This window comes from Belonocnema kinseyi, chromosome 6 (genome assembly GCF_010883055.1).
Source record: "Belonocnema kinseyi isolate 2016_QV_RU_SX_M_011 chromosome 6, B_treatae_v1, whole genome shotgun sequence".
Classification (NCBI taxonomy): Eukaryota; Metazoa; Arthropoda; class Insecta; order Hymenoptera; family Cynipidae; genus Belonocnema; species Belonocnema kinseyi.
The window spans coordinates 95,009,421-95,033,069 of NC_046662.1; the positions used below are offsets into that span (position 1 = coordinate 95,009,421).

The window sequence follows — 23,649 nt, forward strand, 5'->3', positions numbered from 1 at the left end:
AAAAGTTAGGTTAGTCATGCCCGTCGACATTTAAACTAAAGCCGGGATGTATAGAAAAAGTCATGACCGTCTACATATACAATAAGGTATTTTCTTTCCAATTACTAGCTCACTTCACTTCGTTGAATACTGAGGGGATAACAATTGACCAAATGCATGGGAATCGGTTGATTTTTGCTCTATGTTTCTAATATCTTCGTAAAAAGTAATTTTTCTGTATAAGTGCAATTGAAAAATAGTTTTTCTTTTTTACAGACTATTTAATGCAATAATAAAATGATAATAATTTTCATTCATGCGTGCGTTAGGGTTGGGCGCTCGTTGTCTACCCTTTGAAGCGAGATTAAAAATTACATTGAATTCTTGTAATTTAAATAAATAATTATTAAAATATACACAACAATGTATACAAATGGTATAACTTTTGATTTCAGATAAGAAAAAAATTTATAACACATATATTTGATGAATAACAGTTTATTTTCATTGAATTTGAAAAACTGACTAATATTTCTCAAAATATTCGTTAATAGATACATTTTTTAAAATACCATATGATATTTCAGCAGCTTGATACATAGAAGCTAATTGCAGAATATAATAGTGATAATATTTGAATAATTCTAAAACAAAATTTCAGATTGTTCTTTTCAATTGAGACGTGACAAAACGACGCTTGATGTAAAAAAAAAAGAAAGTATAACTACAATGCAATCGTGATAATTTATGTATTTATAGATTATATAATTATATGAATTCTCAGAAAAATACATACAAAATATTAAAAACTCATAAATAATTATTTTCAATCACTTTTCCAAGAAATTTCTTTTTAAATTGAATGTTTTGTAAAATATAATTTGGTCTTTAGCATTCACTGAAAATAAACTGTTATTAATATAATATATGTGTTGTATTTTTTTGCCTGAATAAATCAAATCAGCCGGCAGGGAAAAGTTGGGATATGAAAGCCTCAATTAGGTATTTTCATTTCAACCATCAGCTAACTTCACTTTGCTAAAAGCTAAGGGGGGGGGGGGATGGATCAAATGCATGGAACGAAACCTTATTCCTGTAATGTATTTGTAATTAATAGTCATTATTATTATTTTATTAAATAGTAATTAAAAAATAAAAACTATTTTTAACTACACTTATATAGAAAAAATGACCTTTTACGAAGATGTTATCAAAATAGTGCAAAAATGAACTGAATCCCATACATTTGGTACCTTATTTTCTCCTCAGCAATGTAAGAAGTGAAGTTAGCTGTTTATTGAAGTGAAAATACCTAATAGGCTTTTATCTTATCAGTTTGAATTTTCCCGCCGCTATATTTGAAACATTGCAATGTTTCACGAAACTCCCAATGTTTCATGAAACTTTTCATCAGGCTAAAGTTTCATGCAAATTTACATCCCTACTCATCGCGAAAAACAAATTTCTGTTTTTATTATACAATTGTATTTACCTTATCTTTCATGTATGACACCAGCCACTGCAAGATTAGATATCTAAGATACCTTTAAACTTCTGCAGAAAATCTAGTGGAAATTTGTTTGAACGACCAGGCATCAATTTCGATGCAGACGGTCACGACTTAGTTTGTACATCCCGGCTTTGGTAATTTGAATGTCATTTAGTAGGTTTTGACTAACCTCACATTTGGATATTACATCACGCCAAGTACTATTTTTATTTCAAGACTATTTAGTCGCTGGAAAATGGGAGAAAATAAAAAGTTAGGTAATTATTATTATAACTTACCTGCTTATTAACATCTGTTTCACTCAAATAACGACCGACAAAATGATCTTGACCGAATGAACCTGTGTGGCTCAAATTTGTTGCAACTCTATTGAACACCGATTTCGGTGTACATTGGAGGATCGGCGATTTTCTGTGTATATAGCTTCCCTTCTAATGTTACTATTAATGTTAATGGTAATGTTGACGTTAATTTCAATGTTAATTTTAATGTTTAATGTTACTTAAATATGGGGGCAGGAATGCACACCTTTGCCTGATTACCGGAAATAATTTTGTTCAAACCCTTACCCCTTTTCAACGTATCGTGCGGGCGGGAAGGCACACATGTGACTGGTGAAAGAAATAATGTTGGTCAGACCACTCCCATTTTCCAATATGACGTGAGGTACTGAAGAAAGCCTTGTGAACCCCTTTTCCTTTTTTTTCTCAAAAAGTAATGGTTTCTTCGAAAAATTGTATATAACTTTATCCAAAATATTTACTGGTGTAATAATATTTTTTGGTGGCCAAAAGTCCGAACATTTTTAATCTTGCAAATGATCTTTGAAGTGAAGTATGACTTTTTAAACGATCAGAGGAAATGTACCAAAGTTTTCTTTCGGCAGTGTAGCAATAAACAAGATTTTTTAGATTTGAATTTTAATAGGTCCTTTGATGCTATTATTTATCTCTTTTTTGTCAATTTTTGTCATCGGGAAAAAACCGAGAATTTAATTCAGTGTCCAGAATCTTTCTTTCAACGTACTAATATTCAAATTAAATGTAGTTAAATCTATTTTATTGCACTAATTTTGATTTGGCAGAGTGAAATTTCTAAATGATTTATACTTCTAAGTTTCTAAATGGAATTCCAGTAAAGAAATATAAAACAAAGATAGAACTGGGAAATACTGTAAGTAATTGGAATTTTCACTTTTGAACTGGGAATTTTCTAAAGGAATTATAATTCTGACATAGAACTGGGAATTTCGGCAAAGACTTGTAATTTTGAGTTGGGACAGGGGATTTCAGTAAAGGAATAAAATTTTGAGAATAGTTAATCGAATTTCCGTGAAAAAAAAAGATTATTTACTTTAGTACAGGCAATTTCATAATGAATTATGATTTTGACTTTGAAACATGCAATTATCGAAAAGAATTAGAGTTGTCACTTCGGGATCGGCAATTTCACAAAGAACAAAAATTTCTGCTTTGCCATATATAATTTTCAAAAAGAAATATAATTCTGAAGTAGAACTGGGAATTTCCGTGAAGAATTAGAATTTTGCTTAGAGCAGCGATTTTTTAAAACGAATTTTAGTTCTAATTTGAAAGAAGGGAATTTGTTACAACAATCCCTGCTCCAAGTCATCATTCGTCTAATTTGGAAAATTCCTTATGTTCCAGCTCAGCATTTGTTTGAATTTAATTAAGCTTTTTTTTCAAGTAAAAATCCGTTAAAATTTATAACATCCCTCTTCCAAATTTTATAAAAAGAGAGTTGCTATATTTCTGAATTATAATAGAAAACGTTGTCAATAAATATAATTCTAATTTAGAATCAGGGAATTTTCAAAATAAAAGTAATTGACACTTGAAACATGGAATTTCCGTGAAGAATTAGAATTTATACTCCTTTTACAAAATTCTATGTCCCAAATCAGAAACTTGTAATATCTTGTAAAATGTTTAGAAGCCCCTTGAAATCTTTGAAAATTGTTTGAAATTATAGAAAATTTTAAATCTTTTTAATTGACGAGGAAAAATTAAAAATTGCCTGGGAGAAAACTAGTTAATGACCTAATATTTAAAATCGTCCATCGAGTAGGCGCCCTTTTATTGATAGATTTCGATCTTAAAATTGTTGAATTCTAAGTGTTTTAATTATAAATCTCTTGGATTCAGAAGAGTTTAACTTTCGTTCCAATCCCTAAAAAGTCTGAATTTGAGTCTTAGAATTTAGATACCTATTTGAAGTTATTGTAAATAATTAAAAATATTGTGATTAAGTTATTTCAATACAAGTATGTTTACGGCCGTTTAGATTTCGTCTTTCTTTTAAAATTCTTCTCTTCACATCTTTTCTAGAGTGTTTAGTACTTTGGAGAAAAATTGTGAGGAACACTTACTTCTTTGCTCAGTTTTTCACTAGAACAACTTCGTAGACCATTGTATAAATTCTTTCTGGCTATTACAGAATTCATTCGTCTTGGTTACTCTCATGTTATCTACCTCAACTTCTTTCTCTCTCTTTATTTTAATTTCTTAAGTTATACTATATTGCAATGAGTGCACTTTATAATTTCTCTCTTCGCTGAGCAGCAACCATTTTCTTCTATATTTTCTTTACTTTTTTACGCTGTATTTATCTCTGTATTTTACCACTGCATCTTCTGTTTCTCTGGTGTCACATTTTGTTATAGGCCTTTATTAAACCCATTCTTTTGTACTTTGTTATATCCACGTAGGATTATTGTTCATCCCCTTTTACGCCAGCTTTAAATCCTCACTCTATAAATCTGAATCAGTGAAACGTCACTGATTTTCAGTGAAATTTCACTGATTCAAATAGCTGGAAATGGGTCACCAACAATCAGTGATAGGTTACTTATGGATTCAGTGAAATAATCACTTTTGAGGGTTGGCAGCACTGCACCATTTCAATTAAGCAATCATAATAAAATAATATTTTAGTATATTCAATCAAAGATTCATAGTAAAAACTCAAAACCCATCAATATGATCAAATATTAAAAAGGTGAAAAGTTCCGATTCTTTTAAATGACAAACAACCTCACATATTACTTTAATTTCAAGATTGAACTGTTATGTATACTTTAATGTATACTATAACTGTCAGTTAAGTAAGTATTTCCTATATGAGTTAGAGTATATCTATCCCGCAGTTAATTCAGCAGACTTACAGCCCGAAAATTAAAAAATTGATTTCATTACGGAATTCTTCTTGCTACTTTAGTAAAAGACTAACAACAACGCTTAACTTAAAAATGTAGAGGTTATGCTTCACATGACTTACTCTGGTGTTACTGGACTGATTAGTGAATAATTCCGAAAGCACTGATTAATCAGTGAAATATCTAACTACTATTTCAGTCAATGAATTTTCCACTGATTCATATTTTGAGAGCATAAAATTTACCACTCAATCGTAAAATTGGGCTTTCAGGAATATTACATGCGGTTTTTAGAAATATTGAATGTATTAGAGGAATTGGCCTTTTTAATATACGTATAAAATATTTGAAAAATAAATATCCGTTTACATATTTTCAACTGCTCCATAAATACGAAAAACTGTTATTATATACAAATGATTAAACCAGCTAAAATTGATACATACACTAAAACAAAATTGCGCTCTGTATGATTCCAGGAACACTAAAATTAATTGTCTTCATGATGAATATCAGAAAACTGGGAATATTAAATGTCGGAAAAAGTTTTTTTTGTGGAAATGGGTTCAGCAGAAACGGAGAATTCGGCCAAGCGAAAAAAGAGGATCAGCTGGAAATAGAAAAAGCCATTTTAAATAACACGGAAATCTCCCAGGACCATTTGACACCTGAATTAAAACTGCACCTGTTGACACCGAATTGTCCACTCTACCATGCTGCTGAAACGAGTCAATCAACGAATGCAAATCAAGCCAGAGAGAAAAAATACTTTCAAGATCCATTTTGGTCCATATACTGGCCTGGAGGACAAGTTTTAACGAGATTCGTTTTAGACATGGGAATAAAACTTTTGTCTGACAAATCCGGCGAGAACTCGAGCGTTTTAGATCTTGGTAGTGGATGTGGGGCTTCCGCTATTGCCGCGAAACTTTCTGGAGCTCGACAAGTTCTTGCAAACGACATCGACGAAGGTAAGTGATATTTATAAAAAAAACACTTCTTATATCCTAAAATATATTTTTCATGTTAGTGTAAAGATCCCACTAGTGAGCGAACCTTCAGAAGTGGGCCTTGCATTTGTACACTGAGAAACTTTGTACTGGAAAAATGACTAAATTAGGTTACAATCGAGGAACCAAGGCGACAATTCGTATATTTTAATACAATAATCGTAAGTTATGTTATTTTTATATGAAATTTTCCTATTGATAATACGAAGTCTTAGTATTTTTTATAGTAAAATCCTAGATAGGATAAATTAGTAGAAACATAATTAAATTCTATAAAAAGAGTAGAAGTAATAAGTACCTAAAATAACATAAAAGACTAAATTTGTAAGAGGAATTGATATTGTCTGTAGGAATATGAATTATACGATGAAACTTTCTATTTTTTGTATTATGGACTAATACAAAGTCGGAAGATCGCTCTCGAATATTAGTAAGTGACTTAGTAAGCGAGCCTAGCGTTGGACCGAGTCCAGCCGAGCGTAAACGATGTCAACCGACCAACGCTCTACTGAAATTCCTTAGATTAATCAATTACTCAATTTGGTTTGATGCAAATATTCTTCTTATAATAAATTAGGATAATTCGAAAAGTTACAATTGAAAAGCAAATTTTTCACAGCGAGCAAAAAATTATTTTTAAACCTCGATATTAGGATATTTGATTACGTTAAGATATAGTGCTTATAGAATTTTAAAAATGCCATCACTGTAGACGTTGGAAAAAAAATGCCGCGTTGGAGACCCATGTTCGATTTCCACCAGCTTTACTTTAATCCCATTTTTCTGTTTCAGCTTGTAACATAACATTCCTGAATGTATATAATAATGTATAAACTACATATAATCGTGTGTACTGTACAATTGCAATTTAAATAAATATAATAGTGCGAAGGAGTTCAACATCCTATTATAAATAAGTCTGCATTTACGTCGTATGCTCGTGTAAAGGATACTTATCGTAACATTCAACGCGATGCGCGGCATGTTCAGTTGATTTTTTTTCGTCTGCTAATTTGCTTACTAAGTCGCTTACTAAATCAGTGCGCCTGTCTCTCTCGACGTTACTATAGTCCTTTGCAAATATTGCAATCTTCTGTAGAAATAAATGTAACATTTTTCTATTTTATTCCAATAAATTTTGTAATTCGGTATGTAGTTACTAGTTACTACTCGGAGTAGTAAACATTACAAAAGTTCCGCTATGTCCCTCCATTGCAAACTGAAAACAGTAAAGTATAGTCTGATTTTTAGAAAATATTGCAACAAAAGGTTTCTCCGTGTAATTCACATATAGGGTTAAATAAGACATAAGAAAAATTGTGATTCATGGTCAAAATTTTGTGGCTTACATTTGAGGATTTCGAAAGTTCACTTTTTAGTATAAATTTTAGAATTTCTTTAGTACTCAGGATACATTTTAAAAAGATGAATGAGAAACTCTTATATCTGTAAAATGCAGATAAATGCATTTCTTTTTGTCCGATTGACAATTTTTTGTATACAGTTTTGAGTATAATTATAATATTAAGTGGGTCACTTCTTATGCCTTTACCCTACAAATAAAGAAATGGCGACTTTATAGTTCAAACACTAAGGTGGCACATTTTTTGTAATTCTACGTATAGTTGCTTATAGCGCATATAGCCGGATATTTTCCCAGCATTTTAAGTCAAAGACGAATACTTCAGGTTGAAAAAGAGTCTCCGGGACATTTTTAAGTTCGAACGTCGAAAAGGTGCTTTTCGAAAAAACCCACTTGAATTTGGTAAGTGCCATAGTGCGCGTGTTATACTTTTTCGTCCGCAAAAAGAAATACATATGCCCATTTCTGGTTGCTTTCGAGAGATGAGTATTGTGCCAATTTATTCAGTATAGACCCTGTTTTACAAAAACCGACGATTCAAAAAAATTTAATTTTGCTGAATTGGATTAATTTGCATGGCGCTTAGGAATTAGTATCGATTTTATCAGTAGTAGATTCCCCCGGCCTTTTCCCTAGATTAATAAGAATTTTGTCCTAAAAATCTGGGGAATGACAGCGAACATGTTAACGGACGTCCCTGCACATTTTTTTGTGGGTTAATTGCAAAAAATTTTATTTTGCTAAAAATGTGTTTGTATATTTTGAGGTTATGTGTGTTGCAATTCTCCCGAGCGTTACTTCCAAACCTACCAAACAACACAATATTTTTGGCTGAAAACTTTGGACTTACAAATAAACATAGTAACTAATGTCTCGGAACTAACCTTGTTTGTAGGCAATCTAAAAAGTTTATTTCATATATAATTTCCAAATTATCGGAATGACAGAGCTGAAAAATGACCCTAACATCAAAAGAATGCAAAATTGCACATGCATAAAAATGTTATTTAGCACAATACATTTTTTTTGTTATATCCCTCAAAAAAGTGTGCGGGAACGTCCGTTATGATATTTTATAGCATCTCCGAACTCAGTTTTTAAACATTTTCATTTTTGTGAAAAAAAGCCAGGGGAATTGTACCCGCTTGACCACACGACGAAATATCCATGCCCTTAAAAATTCTGCTATTTGGTTAACGACTCAGTTATTTTGTTAAAAATGCAACTATTTTGTTGAAAAAATCCTCTTTTTTTTGTAATAAATTCAAGAAGCTGGTTAAAAGTTGAACTACTTTATTTACAATTTGATTTCATGGTTGAAGATTTATCTGTTTGGTTAAAAATGCATCTCTTTAGTTGAAAATGTAACTATTCTATTTTTAGAAAATTAATCTTCTTGGTTAAAAAATCATCTTTTCCGTCGAATGTTGAAGTCTTTTTTGGAAATTAATTTTTTTAATATTCCTAATTTTAGTTGAAAGGCCATCTCTTTGATTTAGAATTTAACTATTTTGTTTTTAAGCTTTGTTATTTTTCTTGGGATTTATTTTTTTTACTTAAAAAGAAACTATTCAACTTTTGGTGCAAAATTGTTATTTTTAGTCGAAAGTTGATTTTTTTTAGTTAGAAATTCATCTATTTAGTTGGAAGCTAATGCACTTTGTTGAAAACTGTTTTTTTTTTTCGTTCAATTAATTTCTTTTTTATTCAAAATTAATCTTTTTATTGAAATATCAAAAATGCTATGTTTGATTGAGAACTCATCTTTTTGAGTTTAAAATTTATCCTTTTTATTGAAAGTTCAACTATTGAGATAACAATCAAACCATTGTAGCATAAAATTAATTTTTTTTATCGAAAAAGCATATTTTCGGTTTAAAGATTTAATTGTTTCGTAGCTAATTCGCCTTTTCGGCTTTAAAATTGAGCAACTATTTGGTTAAAAATTATTTATTATTTTTGAAAATTCGTCTTTTTGGGATGAAAATTCATCTCTTTTTGTAGAAAGTATTTTTTCGTTAAAAATGTTTCATATTGCATTTAATATAGTATTTGAAATTAATTTTATTTAAAATAATTTATTCTCTTATTTTTGCCAATAATCATCCTATTTTCCCTGATTTGATAGAAATCTCGGCTACGTAACTTTCCGGAGGGGGTAATTTAACAAAACTGCAGCCATCAATAAGGGGGTACGGGTGGTTAAAGGTAGCCCTAAATTGATAACGTTATTTCGACAGAAACTCCAGTATAAATAGTGAATATTTTGCCAACAGGATTCCGCTTTTTTTTATTCACGTTATTTGCATAAAATTTTTTGTTAGAATAGACAGTTTATTTTTTCTAAAAGCAAAAAACGTCTATTAACCAAAAATAATTCAGCTTTTCATCAGAAGAAGGTCTTAGATGGAAACACTTTGATGTTTAAAAGGTACATGCAGTTTTGTAAGGCTCAAAACGAACAAATTTGATAGAGAATAAACTGTTTTTTATTTTCCACATCGAGGCGTCCTAACGGTAGAATACCACCGCACACGACACGATTTGACGGTACTTAACCAAAAATATAAATAATAAAAAGCTAACCGAGAAGTTAACGCCAGAAGAGCCTTGCTCGTGGAATTGAGCAAGATGAGGCTAGAAGTTGGCCAAAACTAAAAGATGCTCACTACATCGAATCATGAAAGTGATATCTCGGGCAAGAAAAGCATGAAGATAGAATAGGTAGATAGCCCGAGATAGATCTTTCATAATTTGATTAAGCGATCGAGCACCTTTTAGTTTTGGCAAACTTCTAGCTTCATCTTACTCAATTCCGCGATCAAAACTTCTGGCGCTAACTTCTCGGTTAGCTTTTTATTATTTATATTTTTGGTTAAGTACCGTCAATTCGTGTCGTGTGCGTTGGCATCCTACCGTTAGGACGTCTGGACATGTTTAGCTTTTGGCAGAAAATATACGTGGAAAATGAAGATTTTTAACCTGAAAATTGTGAGACACTTTTTATTGGAAAAAACAGAGGAACCATGGTACGTTAAAATATCAGCTTGTGGTAGAAATATATACACTTTATTAAAAATAACTGTAATTCACGAGATCGGTAGTTTAGAATCTAAATGAGGATGGAGAAGAGGAAAGTTAAAATATGTTGACGCCGTTATCGCGGGAACACTGGCACGTCATTTCAAGTGCGTATCACGCGCGTAATTTTGCGTCAAAGTAGTTGCTCACGCGTGCCTTCGCATCTTTTGTATTTACTTCTACTGCAAAAGAGTGATAAAAGCTCGGGCTTCCCCGCGATACAATGAGCAGATTCAGCCATTTTTTCCACTGGATGGGACTAACAAAAAAGGCACTTGCGTTTGAATGTCAGGCAAGTACCAACCTGTAGTTGTCTCGTGTCCCCTCAAAGGGAAAGAGCATGGACGGTAATTGACGACACATTTGGTTAGGGTATTGTGTAGGACAAAGGAAGAAGAAATCGCAAAAAGAGAGATGAGAGAGAAGAGAATGATTCTGGCGAGAAATGAAAGAGCTCGAGATCATTGCCAGGTACAGACTACAAAAGAGTAAATAATGATAGGGAATAAAACATCGATTTCATCTACTCAGATCTCCTATGTTGTTGTCAATATTGTTATCGAGTTGGAAAGAATGAAAATACTCTTACAGATAAATGTTTGCTGTCAAAACGAAGTTACTTCTTGGATTTCATCATTACTATTTTTTATAACGGTAAAAAGTTAAAAAAAGGACGCATAACGCCTGTTGACTGCTACACTTCAAACGCATTATCTGTAAGTAGCAGGCAACAGGCGTTATAGGTCTTATATATATTTTTGAACTTTTTACTGTTGTAAAAAAAACAATTTCGATTACTCTGTGACTTTCAATGGAAATTTTAACGTAGAATCTGGATTTCACCGTTTCAAAAGTTGATCTTGCTGTTTTTTCTAGTTCTTATTGCATTGTACGGAAGGGACACTATATGGATACTATAAGGATACTCTGTAGAGTATCCTTTCCGTTCCCGCGGTCTGCTAGGGTGGTTTGAGGATTTTCCATGTAAGAGACGTATTTTCCTCTAAAATGATGAATCTTAAAAAATGTATTCTCAACAAAATAGTTCAAACTTCACCCAAAACATGATTTTTTAACCAAGAAGATTAATTTTCTAAAAATGTAATGCAGTGAAACTCTTATTTAGTGCCGATTTTGGGGCTGACGGTGGGTGGAAACTAACTCATTATATCCCGCTCCACTTTTGTTTGTGCACGCCTGAGTGCTCGCCTGAGTGACAACTGCAGACACCCCGCAGCTCTTGTTACACCTGTCTGCGACGCGGCGTCAATTCTCGGACAGGCTATAGAAGGGAGGGATATTGAAGGGTTTCATTGTAGTTACATTTTTAAACCAAGATTTGAATCTTAAACCAAAAATGAATTCTGAACAAAGTACTTGAACTTTTAACGAGTTGATTGCATTTTTTACTAAAAAGGACTACTGTTTAACAAAATAGTTGCATTTTTAACCAAACTATTCAATTTTCAACCAATTAGTATAATTCTTAACCCGATAAAATGAATTCCGAGCCAAAAATACAATAACAGACTTTACAGCCAAAAATAGCTGGAATTTCTTATTCAGTGCGCATTTAAGCGAAAACAATAGAAAATAGGAAAAAAGAATTCTTGAAAAAGTTAAGGAAGAGGACGATAAAGGAGAGTGTGAAGTGTGAAAATAAAAGTGACTTTGAAACTTATTATTATGGAACTGTACCGTTTCAGGGTTATCATTCAAAAAATTCTCAAACTTTGTTCAAATCCATCATCAGGATACGTACTAAATATCAATTAAGTTCGTAACGTTACTTCCACTGACCCCTTCCCCTATTTACCAACAGCAGTTTTTAGAGCGACTCCTGGTAAAATTCGTAACGTCAGCTGGAATTAGATCAAGGGTGTTTCTCCTTCATATTTATAGTTATAGCCTGCGTATTTGAACAGCACTTTGCTTCTTCATTGTAATTAATATTAGCAAGTACATGTGCCTCCTCAAATAGAAAGCACTATTGATTCTTTTACAAGTATTGCTAATCATTTTATTAATGATTCAATCGATTCGTCTCGAATAAAGTAATTTTTTCTAGTTTTGCATCCACTTTCATTCACGCTTATGAAAAAAGTTTTACTATAAAATTCAGATTTTTCAAGTATTATAAATTACCAAAATGACATTCGTCTGGAGACAAGGAATCTTTTATACTCTTATATCATCTTCGATTCATGTGTCCTATGGGAATTAGGAATTATGTGAATTCTTGCGTCTGTTTGAGATATTACTGGTAAAAATAAAGACTAAAAATTGCATAAATTTATGAGCAAACGTCATCGTGTTAACTTGTTCAAAAAAAGTGTGTAGTGAATATTCATTGCTGTATAAAAAACCGTGATCTGATTGTGTTTATTAAGACCTTAAAGTGAACGGTCGGAAAAAATGGTAGAAAACATTTTCGTTTATAATGAAAATCCAGAATTGACAAAAGAAAGGCAAATCACTTTTTTAAATGTAAAAAAATCTTTTTTTTAGCAAAAATTGTTATGGGTCGACATTTGCTGAACTGCTTACCATATGGTATTGTAATTCTTCCTAGAAAATATGTCATCACATATTAGTGCAATTTAACTAATTATTAGTCAGTAATCTAACCATGAATTAGTAATTTCATGCTAACTATATATTTGTAACACTTTTTTCGTGGGGGTATTTACTGGTCAAAAACATGTACAAAGTAATACCTGTTACGATTTTATCACACCTTTCACGAATTATTTCGGGTAATAATCGCATTATTACGTGGTATTACGTTTAAATTACGCACCATTACGTCTTATCGCATAATTATTACGCCATTATTACGCGGATGATAAAAGTAAAATTTGAACCACAAATAAACTCAAATAATGAATTACAAATAAAAATAAAAATTTTAGTTCTCTTCATGCGTTGAGTTTATTTTTAAAATAAATTACAGCATCTTTTTTTTAGCGCATAACGAAAATGTACGAGATGTGCAAGTTTATGAATTTCAGACATTTCGAAAAAATTCCATGAATATGTAAAAACAATTAAAAAAGTGATGAAATCCTGAAAATGTATACAAAATTTATAATGGACAGACATGCAAATTCCAATTTTTTTTCGGATTTTTATCAATTCATTCCTGCGAGATAATTCATGTTCAATTTACCCCTGTTTTCGGAAAAAATTTTAACGCCTTTGTAAAAAGTAGGAGAAGAATTTTTTTGGCACCTTAAAACTTTCTAGTGACAAAAAAGTAATAGAAAAAAATTATCAAGACCCAGGAGTCGAAAATGGGAATACCGCGAATTAAAATATTTTGATTTTGATATTGAATAAAAGGTTACCTTTATAATGTGTGTTTGAAACATTTTTCTAAACATGTGTGTGATTTTTATTACAAAAATTCACTAGGAAAAAATAAAAAAGATCCAGATGTCAAAATTATAAAAAAAACAAAATTTTCAAAATTTAGAATTCGGTATTCAATAGAATTATTTTCTTCACCTGTGGTTTTATCGTTTTTTCAAGTCTGTGGAATTTTTAAGCACAGAAATGCACTACGAAAAAATCGACAATAATTATATTATATAATAAATTCCAAATTTTGGAAATCTTCTGTAATTATTATTGAGACTCCTGCATTTTATTGATTTTTGCCTAGTGTATTTCTATACTAAAAAGTTCACACATATTCAGAAAAATGTGTCAACCACAAGTTATGGAGATAATCTCATTAAATAAAAATATCACGATTGAACGCTGTATTTCCAATTTTGGTTCCTGGGCCTTGACGATCTTTTTCATAGTGCATTTTGGAAATGCATTTTGTCATTGGTAAACAGTGGCGAATTACATAGGAATTATCTCTTCGAAAGCAATTGAATAAAATACGCAAGAAATTGGAAAGCCTTTTTTGACTGCACTTTTCTAAATTGTTAAAATTAAAAATTAGAAATGTGAAAATATACCGTTTTTAATGCTTCTGACAAGCCAACGATTTCAAGATTTAACTAAATAATCTGAAATCTTTCAATCTAAAATTATAAAACACTTTCATGTATGCGCTTTGAAACCCTTCTATAGCCCTCCCTTTTATAGCCCTTCCGAAAATTGACGCCGCGCCACAGGTACGTGTCTCAAGGGCTGGGTGGCGTCTTCCGTTGTTACTCAGGCCAGCAATCAGACATGGACAAACAAAAGCGGAGCGGGCTATAGTAAGTTACTTCCCACCTACCATCAGCCCCAAGATCGACGCTATGGAAGAGTTTCACTGTATTTAGTTATATTTTTAAATCATTCCAAGTTTCAGGATTAGAAATGAAGGTGGTTTGAAACTTAAATCATAATTTCAGATAGATTAAGATCGTATAAATTCAAATAGTTTTAAAAGTAGTGCTATTTAAAATTAGGTGTGCGTGAAATAATTCAATAAATGCTTAATTTCAAAAGCTCTTTAAAAGAGTGCTTTTTAAAAGTTTGATTTATTTTCTAATAGTTTAGTATCTCACTAATTATTCCTTTTGTTGAGAAAATAACTCCTAATTTTAGTAAAAATTGAAAATATGTATATTTCGCGATCGCTTGAGTAAATTTTGTCCTAAGTGCTTGTTTCTAAATAAATTGTCACTATTAGTGGTACTAATTTAGTTTTCTCACTCATGGATTCTGTCTTTCATAGGAAAATAATGAACTCTTATTTTTTCATATTTATCAAATAATAATTTGAATCACTCCGTGTAATTTTTATATATTTTTAAGGAGATACAGAAAGGGGAATTGCCTGTGGGAAAAAATTAACAAAAGTACAGCGTAAACAGCGTATTTGTTTTAATAACATTTGGCTAGTTATGAGTCCGTCATATTTGATCCAAATTTTTTAGGCATCGTTTTGGGATTTACTATTTCAATCTTATATTTTGTGCGTTATTTTTGGGCCTTATTTTTTCAGTCTTATATTTTTGTGATTGATGGTTGCAGAATATAAGTTTTAATACTTGAGATTTAGTTTGTAAATATAATTATGTGAGTCTGGCTTTTAAAAAGCTAGTAGTGTTATTTTTTTATTTGCAATTGTTTATTCTTCGTGAAAGAACGCTAGCACGCGGCCGCAGTACAGTCCAGAGAATTCGAAGGAATCGATATTGCATTCCCAGTTCACCTTTTTGAACAATAAAAACAGTTGCTATTGTAATTATAAAATATTTTACTGATTTTATTAAATTCTTTCAAAAACTGTATAAATTCTATGCAGCCAAAGTCGAGGTCAAGTTAAAAGTGCTTATTCTGATCTTTCGACGTTTAAAGGATATGTGAATTCTTAAAACATTTTTGAGGCATTTGGAATGAAACGCATTTACAATTTTCCAGAAAAAAATGACATATTTCATGGTATGAATCTAAACATTCATTTAAAGGAACTGGCTCTTCTGAAATTCTATCACGTACTACAGCAGAAAAATTTATTAAACTAAAATTATTAGTAGATGCTAGCGATTAATACTGTGATACATGTTGCACATTCAGATCAGGTGAAAAATTAAGTCTGCTAGCGTAAACCGGTGGCAGTAATTGGTTCTTATTGTTCGTAAGAACGTTCTAATCAAATTCTAATAACCTCCAGTACACACGTGTTGTGGAATTTTTATTACTAACCATCATCGAAAAACTGACGCATTATTTAAGACGTTTCTGTGGATTGTTCCTTTCAGCGAAGAAATGCTTAAAAATGTGTACAAAACAACTTTAAAGAATAAAATAGGCTTCACAATGAGCTGTCATAAAACCCTATGTGACTAATAGTTTAAAAGTTATGAATTTCTTAATTAACGATACCGTTGTCCCTATTAACTTTTAGCCTTAATGCATTTTCATTATTTCATTATTATTAAAATTTTCATTTTCATTTTTAACAACAAATTTTAATGAATAATAGTTGTTTTCTATACTTATAATTGTTCGAAAAATCAGAAAAAAACACAACCATGTAGTCAAGAAGACTTCAATTATTTTTACAGAAATTTTATACTTGTAATAGTATCGGAGTTAAAAATATTGTTTAAACAATGTTCATAAACACATTTTTTGGCTAAGTATCACTGTAGGCCTCATATGATTTAGCAAATTCCAACTCATAAACTTTTATTTTCAACAACTATTATTGCTTTAAAAAAATTATTCTCCGACTCCTCCACCAATTTTAGATTTTAGGTGCTCAACAATTTTTTTTCTAATACTATGAACCACTGAGTGTAAAGCTCATTTCATTCGATTATTTTATTTATTTCGTACATATTTTTATTTATTTCTTTAATAAAATCAACAATCGACAAAAACGTATTGAAAAAATGTATCAATTTTTCAATATATGTTAATAATAACGACTGAACGACTGAAAAAAAATAAAATATAAAATTCCCAACACTGAAATTGCCAAATCGGAAAATTCCTGAATAATAAAATTCCCGTTTTGGAAAATTCTTGAATAATAAAATGCTCAAATTGGAAATTTCACAAAAAGAAATATTAAACCCAATAATTTTTTATAGAAATATTTGATTATTGTATTTTAAATAAATAAAAAATATTTATTTAAAAAAGATTTAATTGTTTAGATTCGGGAATTTTCTAGTTAGGATATTTTATAATTCGACAATTTTCTGTCGGGAATTTTTTTTATTCGTGAATTTTCCAATTCAGGAACTTTATTTTTTGGGAGTGTTGCAATCCGGGAGTTTTATTATTCGGGAATTTTATAATTCGGGAAGTTCATAAGGACGTTCGTACTAAAATTATACAAATAAATATTTGCTATCCAATTTATTGTCAACAGTTCTTAATTTTCGACAGATAAACATTCAAAATATAGTAAATAAATATCATTATTAGCTTAAATCGTACATTGATAAAAATATATGATCGCATAACTTTTCTAATTGTCTTTCGTCAGCTGATTGCATAGAAATCTGGTCAATAGTGTAATTCAAAATCATGAATACCAGTTTTCTTCTATCAGTATAAACTATTATGTTTCATACAAAAATGTTTACTGATTTAATAACTGAAAGTGAGAAACTTGTCGCATCTCAATTACCCTCAAAGAAAGAGTTTGTAAGTGTGTTTTTTAATTATAATTTTCATTTAAAGAAAGTGATCTGAGACTTGCATGTTGGTGGCGGTAGTGAGAATGTGTGCAGTGACAGGCGGTGAGAAGTTTTTACAAAGTTTGTGTAGAAGGTGTGAGTGGAGTGTGAGGGTGGAAGTCTAGGAGGTGAGTACGGTATTGTGTTTAGGGTTTTGGGCCTTCATGGCGGGCAATGGTGGTTCTTGTAGTGATGGGGGATGTCAGGGGTGAGAAAAGGGTGGCTAAAGGGAATGCGAGAGGAGAAATAAGGCAAAGAAACTGAAATTGTAGGGCGGTAAGCGGCAGCAGTCTTAAGAGTCATCTGTGAGCGGCAGGGAGTACTTTTGTGTATGGATAGGTTACAGTTACCGACGGATGAGCGGCAGGTTGGCAGCGAGAGTACTGGCAGTGCTGGTAGTGAAGTAGACGGGGAGGAAATTTCCATAGGGTCACGTTGGCTAGATGTGCGTGGCCTGGTGACAAGTGGCGCATCAAGGAGGGGGAAGAATCAAAATGGAAGAAGCGATCAGGTAAGGGAGAGAGCCTCCAGTGGAATTGAGGGGGTGGATCTCTTGAAGAGGAAGGGGAAAGCAAAGAGAGTCCGGAGAAAAACGCGCTAGAGAGTCCCTTTTAAAAAAGCGTACAAACACGTAGGTCACCCTTCACCCCCAAAATGGAGGGGCAGACGGAGAAGGAGGCTATTGTGGTGCTGGTAGGCGAGATCACAGGGTTAAAGGAGAACGTAAGGGGAGCTATGGAGCAAATGGAAAGTATGAGGGAGGACCTCAGGGTAAGAGATGAAAGATGGGGAAAGGAAGTAAAAGAGCAGAGGGGAAAAGTAGAAGGATTGCAGAGGGAGTTGATGTCGGTAAGGAAGGGAAAAGAGGATAAAATAAAGGAGATGGAAGAAGATATTAGGATATGGAAGGAAAGGGCAGGTATTTGGGAGAAAGTGGAGATCATGATAAAAGAGAAAGTGGGAGAGCGTAGGAATGAAAAGGAGGAGAGAGAGGATAGGGAAAGGATAAGGGAAATGGAGTTGAGAATGGAGAGAAAAGAGAAGGCAGACAGGAGAAATAATATAGTGATAAGAGGATTGAAGCTCAAGAGTGGGGAAGAAAGGGACGGGATGGAAGCGCTGCTGCAGAGTATAGGGTGGGTTAAAGGCAAGGTAGGGAAAGTTAGGATGGAGGGGAGAAAGGAGAATGAAGTGGCGGTGGTGGAATTGGAGAGCTGGGAAGAAAAATTGGGGGTAATGCGTAACAAAAATAGGATAAAGGACAGTAAGGTTTTTATCGATCAAGATATGACGAGGAAGGAAAGGGATGTTCAGAGAATGCTAAATGATATGGCTAGGAATGAGAGGAGCGAAGGGAGAGCAGTGAAGGTAGGGCATCGGAAAATAAAAATAGATGAGAAAATGTGGGTATGGGACGAGGAAAGAGATGTGTTGAAGGAAGTGCAGGGGAATTTGTCAGGGTGGAAGAATGTTAAAGGTGTTGTACTGGAACGCAGCAGGGGTAAAGAAGAAAGATGAGGATTTCTGGAGGTATATTCAGGAATTTGATGTGAGTGGACTGGTAGAGACTTGGGCGGAGTAAAGGAATGGGATAGAGTAGAGCGAAAGTGGCAAAGGGGGAATAGGTGAAGGCTACATGAGGCTGTCAAACTAAAAAGGAAAGGAAGGGCTAGTGGGGGAATTATAACAGGGTTTAGGGATCGATTAGAGGAAGAAGTTCATGAGAGGAAGAGAAGGAGGGCGTGCAAATGAGAGCTGTAAAGATAGGAGGGGTGATGTATAAGTTTGTGACTGTGTACAGTACGGATGGAATGGAAAGGATTAAAGAAAGGGTAGAAAACTTACTAGGAGAGAGAGATGAGGGTATGGTGGTAATGGGCGGAGACTTTAATTCGAGAATTGGGCGGGAAGGGGGCCTGTACTAGGATGGGGAGAGCTTTGAAAAAAAAATCGAAGGATAAAATAATAAATAAAGAGGGGGGCATTCTAAGAGATTGAATGCAGGATAGAGAGTGGGCGTTGGCGAATGGTAGGGTAAAAGGGGACGAAGAGGGAGAATACACGTATGTGAGTAAGAAGGGTGTATCGGTGATAGACTACGTGATTATGAATATGCAAGGGTTTAAGGAGATAGATAAATTCGCAGTGGAAGGAAGGGTGGAATCAGTCCATCAGCCATTGAGTTTGTAGATACGGGACGAGGCGGGCGAAAGGCAGGGTGGGGAAGAAGGGTCGTTAGGGGAGAGGGTGTCATGAACGAGAGAGGCGGTAGAGAAGTATCAGGAGCAGTTGGGCAACGTTAGCTTTGAGGGGGAGTCCGTGGACGAGATATGGAAGGATCTACAAGAGAAAGTGAAAGTTTGTGCGCAAAAGAAGGTATTTAGGAAAATGAAGAAAGAAATGGTAAAGCCGTGGTGGGATAGTGAATGTAAAATGATGAAGAGAAAGGTGAAAAAGAAATACAGGAAGTGGAAGGAAGGAACCGCGAAAAGGGTGGAGTACGTAGAAATCAGGAAAGAGTTTAGGGCGATGTGTAAGAAGAAAGAGCAGGAAAAAGAAAAAGAGCTGGAAGTGGAGTTGAGAAGTGTTAAGACAGAAGGGGACGTGTGGAAGATAATTGATAGGTTTAGAAAACGTAGGGTGGGAATAAGTGAAAAGATAGGGAGCGACGAATGGAGGAAATTTTTTAAGGATTCATTTCAGGGGTCAGATACTCGAAAGAGAGATGAGGGAATTAGAAGAAACAGAGAGGTAGATAAAGAGGAGGTGAACGACAAGGAGATAGAGATGTAGATAGGGAAGTTGAAAAAATCGAAGGTAGCAGGGATTAACGGGGTAGAGAACGAAGCGTGGCTGTTTGACACACAAGAGGTAAAGCAGAGACTGAAGGGGGTAGTGAAAAAAGTATGGGGGGATTCCCAAGAGAGTGGAGAGAGGGGTTGATCGTACCACTGTATAAGAAAGGGGGTAGGGAGAGGCAGGAAAATTATAGAGGAATCACGCTCATGAATACTGCGTACAAAATACACGCGATGGTGTTAGCAGATAGGCTGCGAAAGGATGTTGAGGGGAAAGGAATATTGCCGGAGACGCAGGCGGGCTTTAGAAAGAGAAAAAGCACTATTGACAATATTTACGTCTCGCAACACGTGGTGGATAGAGAATTAACCAAAAAGGGTGCTAAAGTGTACGGGTTTTTTGTAGATCTAAAGAGCGCGTTCCCGTCAGTGGATAGAGGGAGGTTGTGGGAGGCAATGGAAGAGAGGGGAGTAAAGAGGGGCCTGATCGAGAGGGTAAGAGAGGTATATGAGGAGATGAAAGATAGGGTGAGAGGAGGGGAGGGAATCTCTAAGGGATTCTGGATGGATAGGGGGTTGAGGCAAGGGTGCCCGCTTAGCCCAACACTTCTTGCAATTTTGATCGCGGATATGGAAAGTAAGCTAGCGGTCGGAGTGGTAGGAGGAGTTAGGGTAGGAGGAAGCAGGATATGGTCACTCAAATATGCAGATGACATAGTGCTGTTGGCAAAGAGCGAAGAGGCTCTAAAAGAGATGATGAACAGGTTGAGACGATACTTGGATAAGAGTAGGTTAGAGTTAATTACGGACAAGTCGATGGTTATGGTATTCAGGAAAGGATGTGGGATTGATGGGGGAGGGGAGTGGAAGTGGAAGGGAAAGGCGGTACAGGAGGGGAAAGATTTTGTGTACCTGGGCTTCCTGTTTCGAAGATATGGGGAAGTGGAGGGTCATATAAAAGAGAGAGTAAGTGTAAAGTGTATACTGGGGTTGGCAAGGAATACGCCGAACTATATTGTCAGGAGGAAGACAGCAAGAACGAGTTTAGGGATTATAACAGGGAGTCGAGCGTGTAAATATGAGGAGAAATTTTTGGAAGAGGTTGTAAGTAAATTGGTTAAGGAGTGTTAGCAGAATGCACGAGGAAGGAAGGTACATGAGTTGGTTCAAAAGAATGGCATTGAGAAAGAGAAGGCAGCCGGAGAGGAGAGAATAAGAGATTCAAGGTATAACGGAAACTATGTATAGATTATGCCAAGGGAGAGAGCGCAATATTTGTGTAAGAAAAGAGAGCAAGGAAGTCAGGAGAAGTATAATAGGTTCTGGCTTTGTAGAGAGAAGAGAATGTGTGAATTGTGTGGGAAGGGGGATGCAAAATTGGAGCATTAGTTGGAGAAATGTAAAGAGGTGGAAAGGAGGGGGATAAGCATGGAGGTATTGTTGTATGAAAGGGGTGACAAAAGGGTAGTAGCATTGGTGAAGGGGGTGTTGAGTAAGATAGAGAAGAAGAGAAGGAAGGAGGAAGAGGAATGGAGAAGGAAAGATTGTAAATAGGAGAGAAAGTAGATGTAAGAGAAATGTAAATATTGTAAATAGTAGTTAAGTATTAGGAGTTAGCCACGGATACAGAGGCTGGTAATGCGAGGCATAGCGACAAAAGAGCGAAATGCGTGCGAGGCGAGGCGGAACGAGGAAAGTTAGGCTAGTTATCTACCTTAGAAAGTGATCTAAGAGAATGTAAGGTATGCCAACAGTTCTTCCAGTTATGTATGTTATATTAATTTACTTTCGATTTGAGTATATAACTGAGGGTTCATAATAAATTTGATATTTTTAATAATTTCAAATTGCATTATATTTTTTTCAAAGCAGATGCGCTATACGAGAAGCACAACATTTTTGGATTAGAGCACGAATTCCAACAAGGCAGGAACAGTATTTTATTACAGAACTGAAAAAGTTATATTAGATATGGCATGAATAAGAAAGACTTCACGTGAGCAGACGTAATTTACAGAAAGAACAAAAGTTGATTGATTCTGCAGATGATTTGTTCGATATTGTTCATGTTAATGCAATGGGAATAATACAAGTCCAAGAAGACAACGATTTTATTCTGGCCCAAAGAGAAAAAGTGAAGCGTGGATCTATAATCGAATATATTGACGTTCTAATTGTTCAAATAGAACCATACAAAATTTCAAAAAAGCGAAAACTGTCGAATGATGAAAATGGCCAATTGTCAGTTCCTTCATCGTTCATAGAAGTGGCGTGTGAAAGGGATGATTTGGATACAAGTTTAAATAGTCAGAATGAAGTAAGTATTTTATTGCAATTTCAATGAAATTGTCAAACTTGCTTTAGTATGAAATAAAATTTTTATAGAAAAAAGTGACTGGAATGTAAATAAATCTAAATACGTAAAATAATCACTTTAAAGCTTGCAGCAACTTCAGACAGATGAAGGTTAACACGATTACGGTATGTGATTTTAGTGGAATACATTTTTATGTTAAATAAATTATATTTTGAAAGAGACGAATACGTAAAAATTAATTAATATTTATACAATATCAACTTAAGTCGACCAACGATACGGAGAGCTCGATAGAAGGAACGTGAAAAGTTTGCTGAAAGTTTAAAAGATTGCTTGAAAAGAAACGGATGCTTATAAGTTCATTGGGACTAGAAAATGCTTTTAGACCTTGATGGTGAAGAGAAGGTTAATCTTCTGATTGTTGTGATTTTTGGTGCAGGAGAGTTTCAACTTTTGAGTGTACCTAAATTACAAAACAGCATTGGAGAAGTTCAGCTTCAGTTGTATAGCTTCAGTAGTAGAAGAAGGGCGGAATCTGGTTAATCGTGTGGTTTGACTTTGCTTTGACACTACCCGATTTTATATAGGTAGATTTAACAGCGCATGCGTTCTTTTAGAGTGAAAGTTTGCAAATAACTTACTGCACTTTATTTTGCGAAGTGTTTTCGAGGAATGCTTAGGATGTACTTCAGGTCCACATGTAACACTTTTCAAGATTTTTGCAGCCTCTTGGAATAAAATAGATGTTTCGCATTATGACTCTTATTCAACAGATAAAAAATATCAGCTAAAATTGAAACGGCATCTACAATCATATTTATCAAAACGCTATTGAGAGACCAAAAATTTACCTCGTAAAGACTACCGAGAGTTTTTAGAGTTGACGATTATATTGCCTAGAGAAATTCCTCCAAGCGGTGTGACGTTGAGATTTCCTGGGCAATGAACCACGCGATGTGGATGGTAAAAGCGATAAAATCGATAGAAATATGGATATTTCGCAGGATTTCTCACCTAACTTCTCTAGAAACTAATCGTCTACAAGAAGTATGCATTTTCATTGTCAAAGCTTATGACAAAGCATGGTTCGAGGAAAGATCGACAGCATTACAAAAATGCTTTATTCATTATTAAAGAATTAAGAGTAGTGAAGGACAATATTGAACGTGCATTTGAGCTTCTTCGAGAGTACAATCGTATCCCAAGTAATACCAACTTTAAAAAGACGATTATTTTTAACTTTAGAAAGTTATCAATTAAAGTTTATTTTGTAT

At 33.8% G+C, this 23,649-nt stretch overlaps 1 protein-coding gene across 2 annotated transcripts in view; it reads left to right on the forward strand.

Annotated features, from left to right (window-relative positions):
* The window catches only part of LOC117174426 (electron transfer flavoprotein beta subunit lysine methyltransferase-like), a 91,434-nt gene that overhangs the window by 31,517 nt on the left and 36,268 nt on the right, over window positions 1-23,649 (forward strand). For both annotated transcript variants that reach the window (XM_033363540.1, XM_033363539.1), the window contains exon 2: window positions 5,144-5,635. In XM_033363540.1, the coding sequence (XP_033219431.1) occupies window positions 5,167-5,635 (469 nt within the window). In that variant the 5' untranslated portion in view covers window positions 5,144-5,166. The remainder of the gene's footprint in view (window positions 1-5,143; window positions 5,636-23,649) is intronic.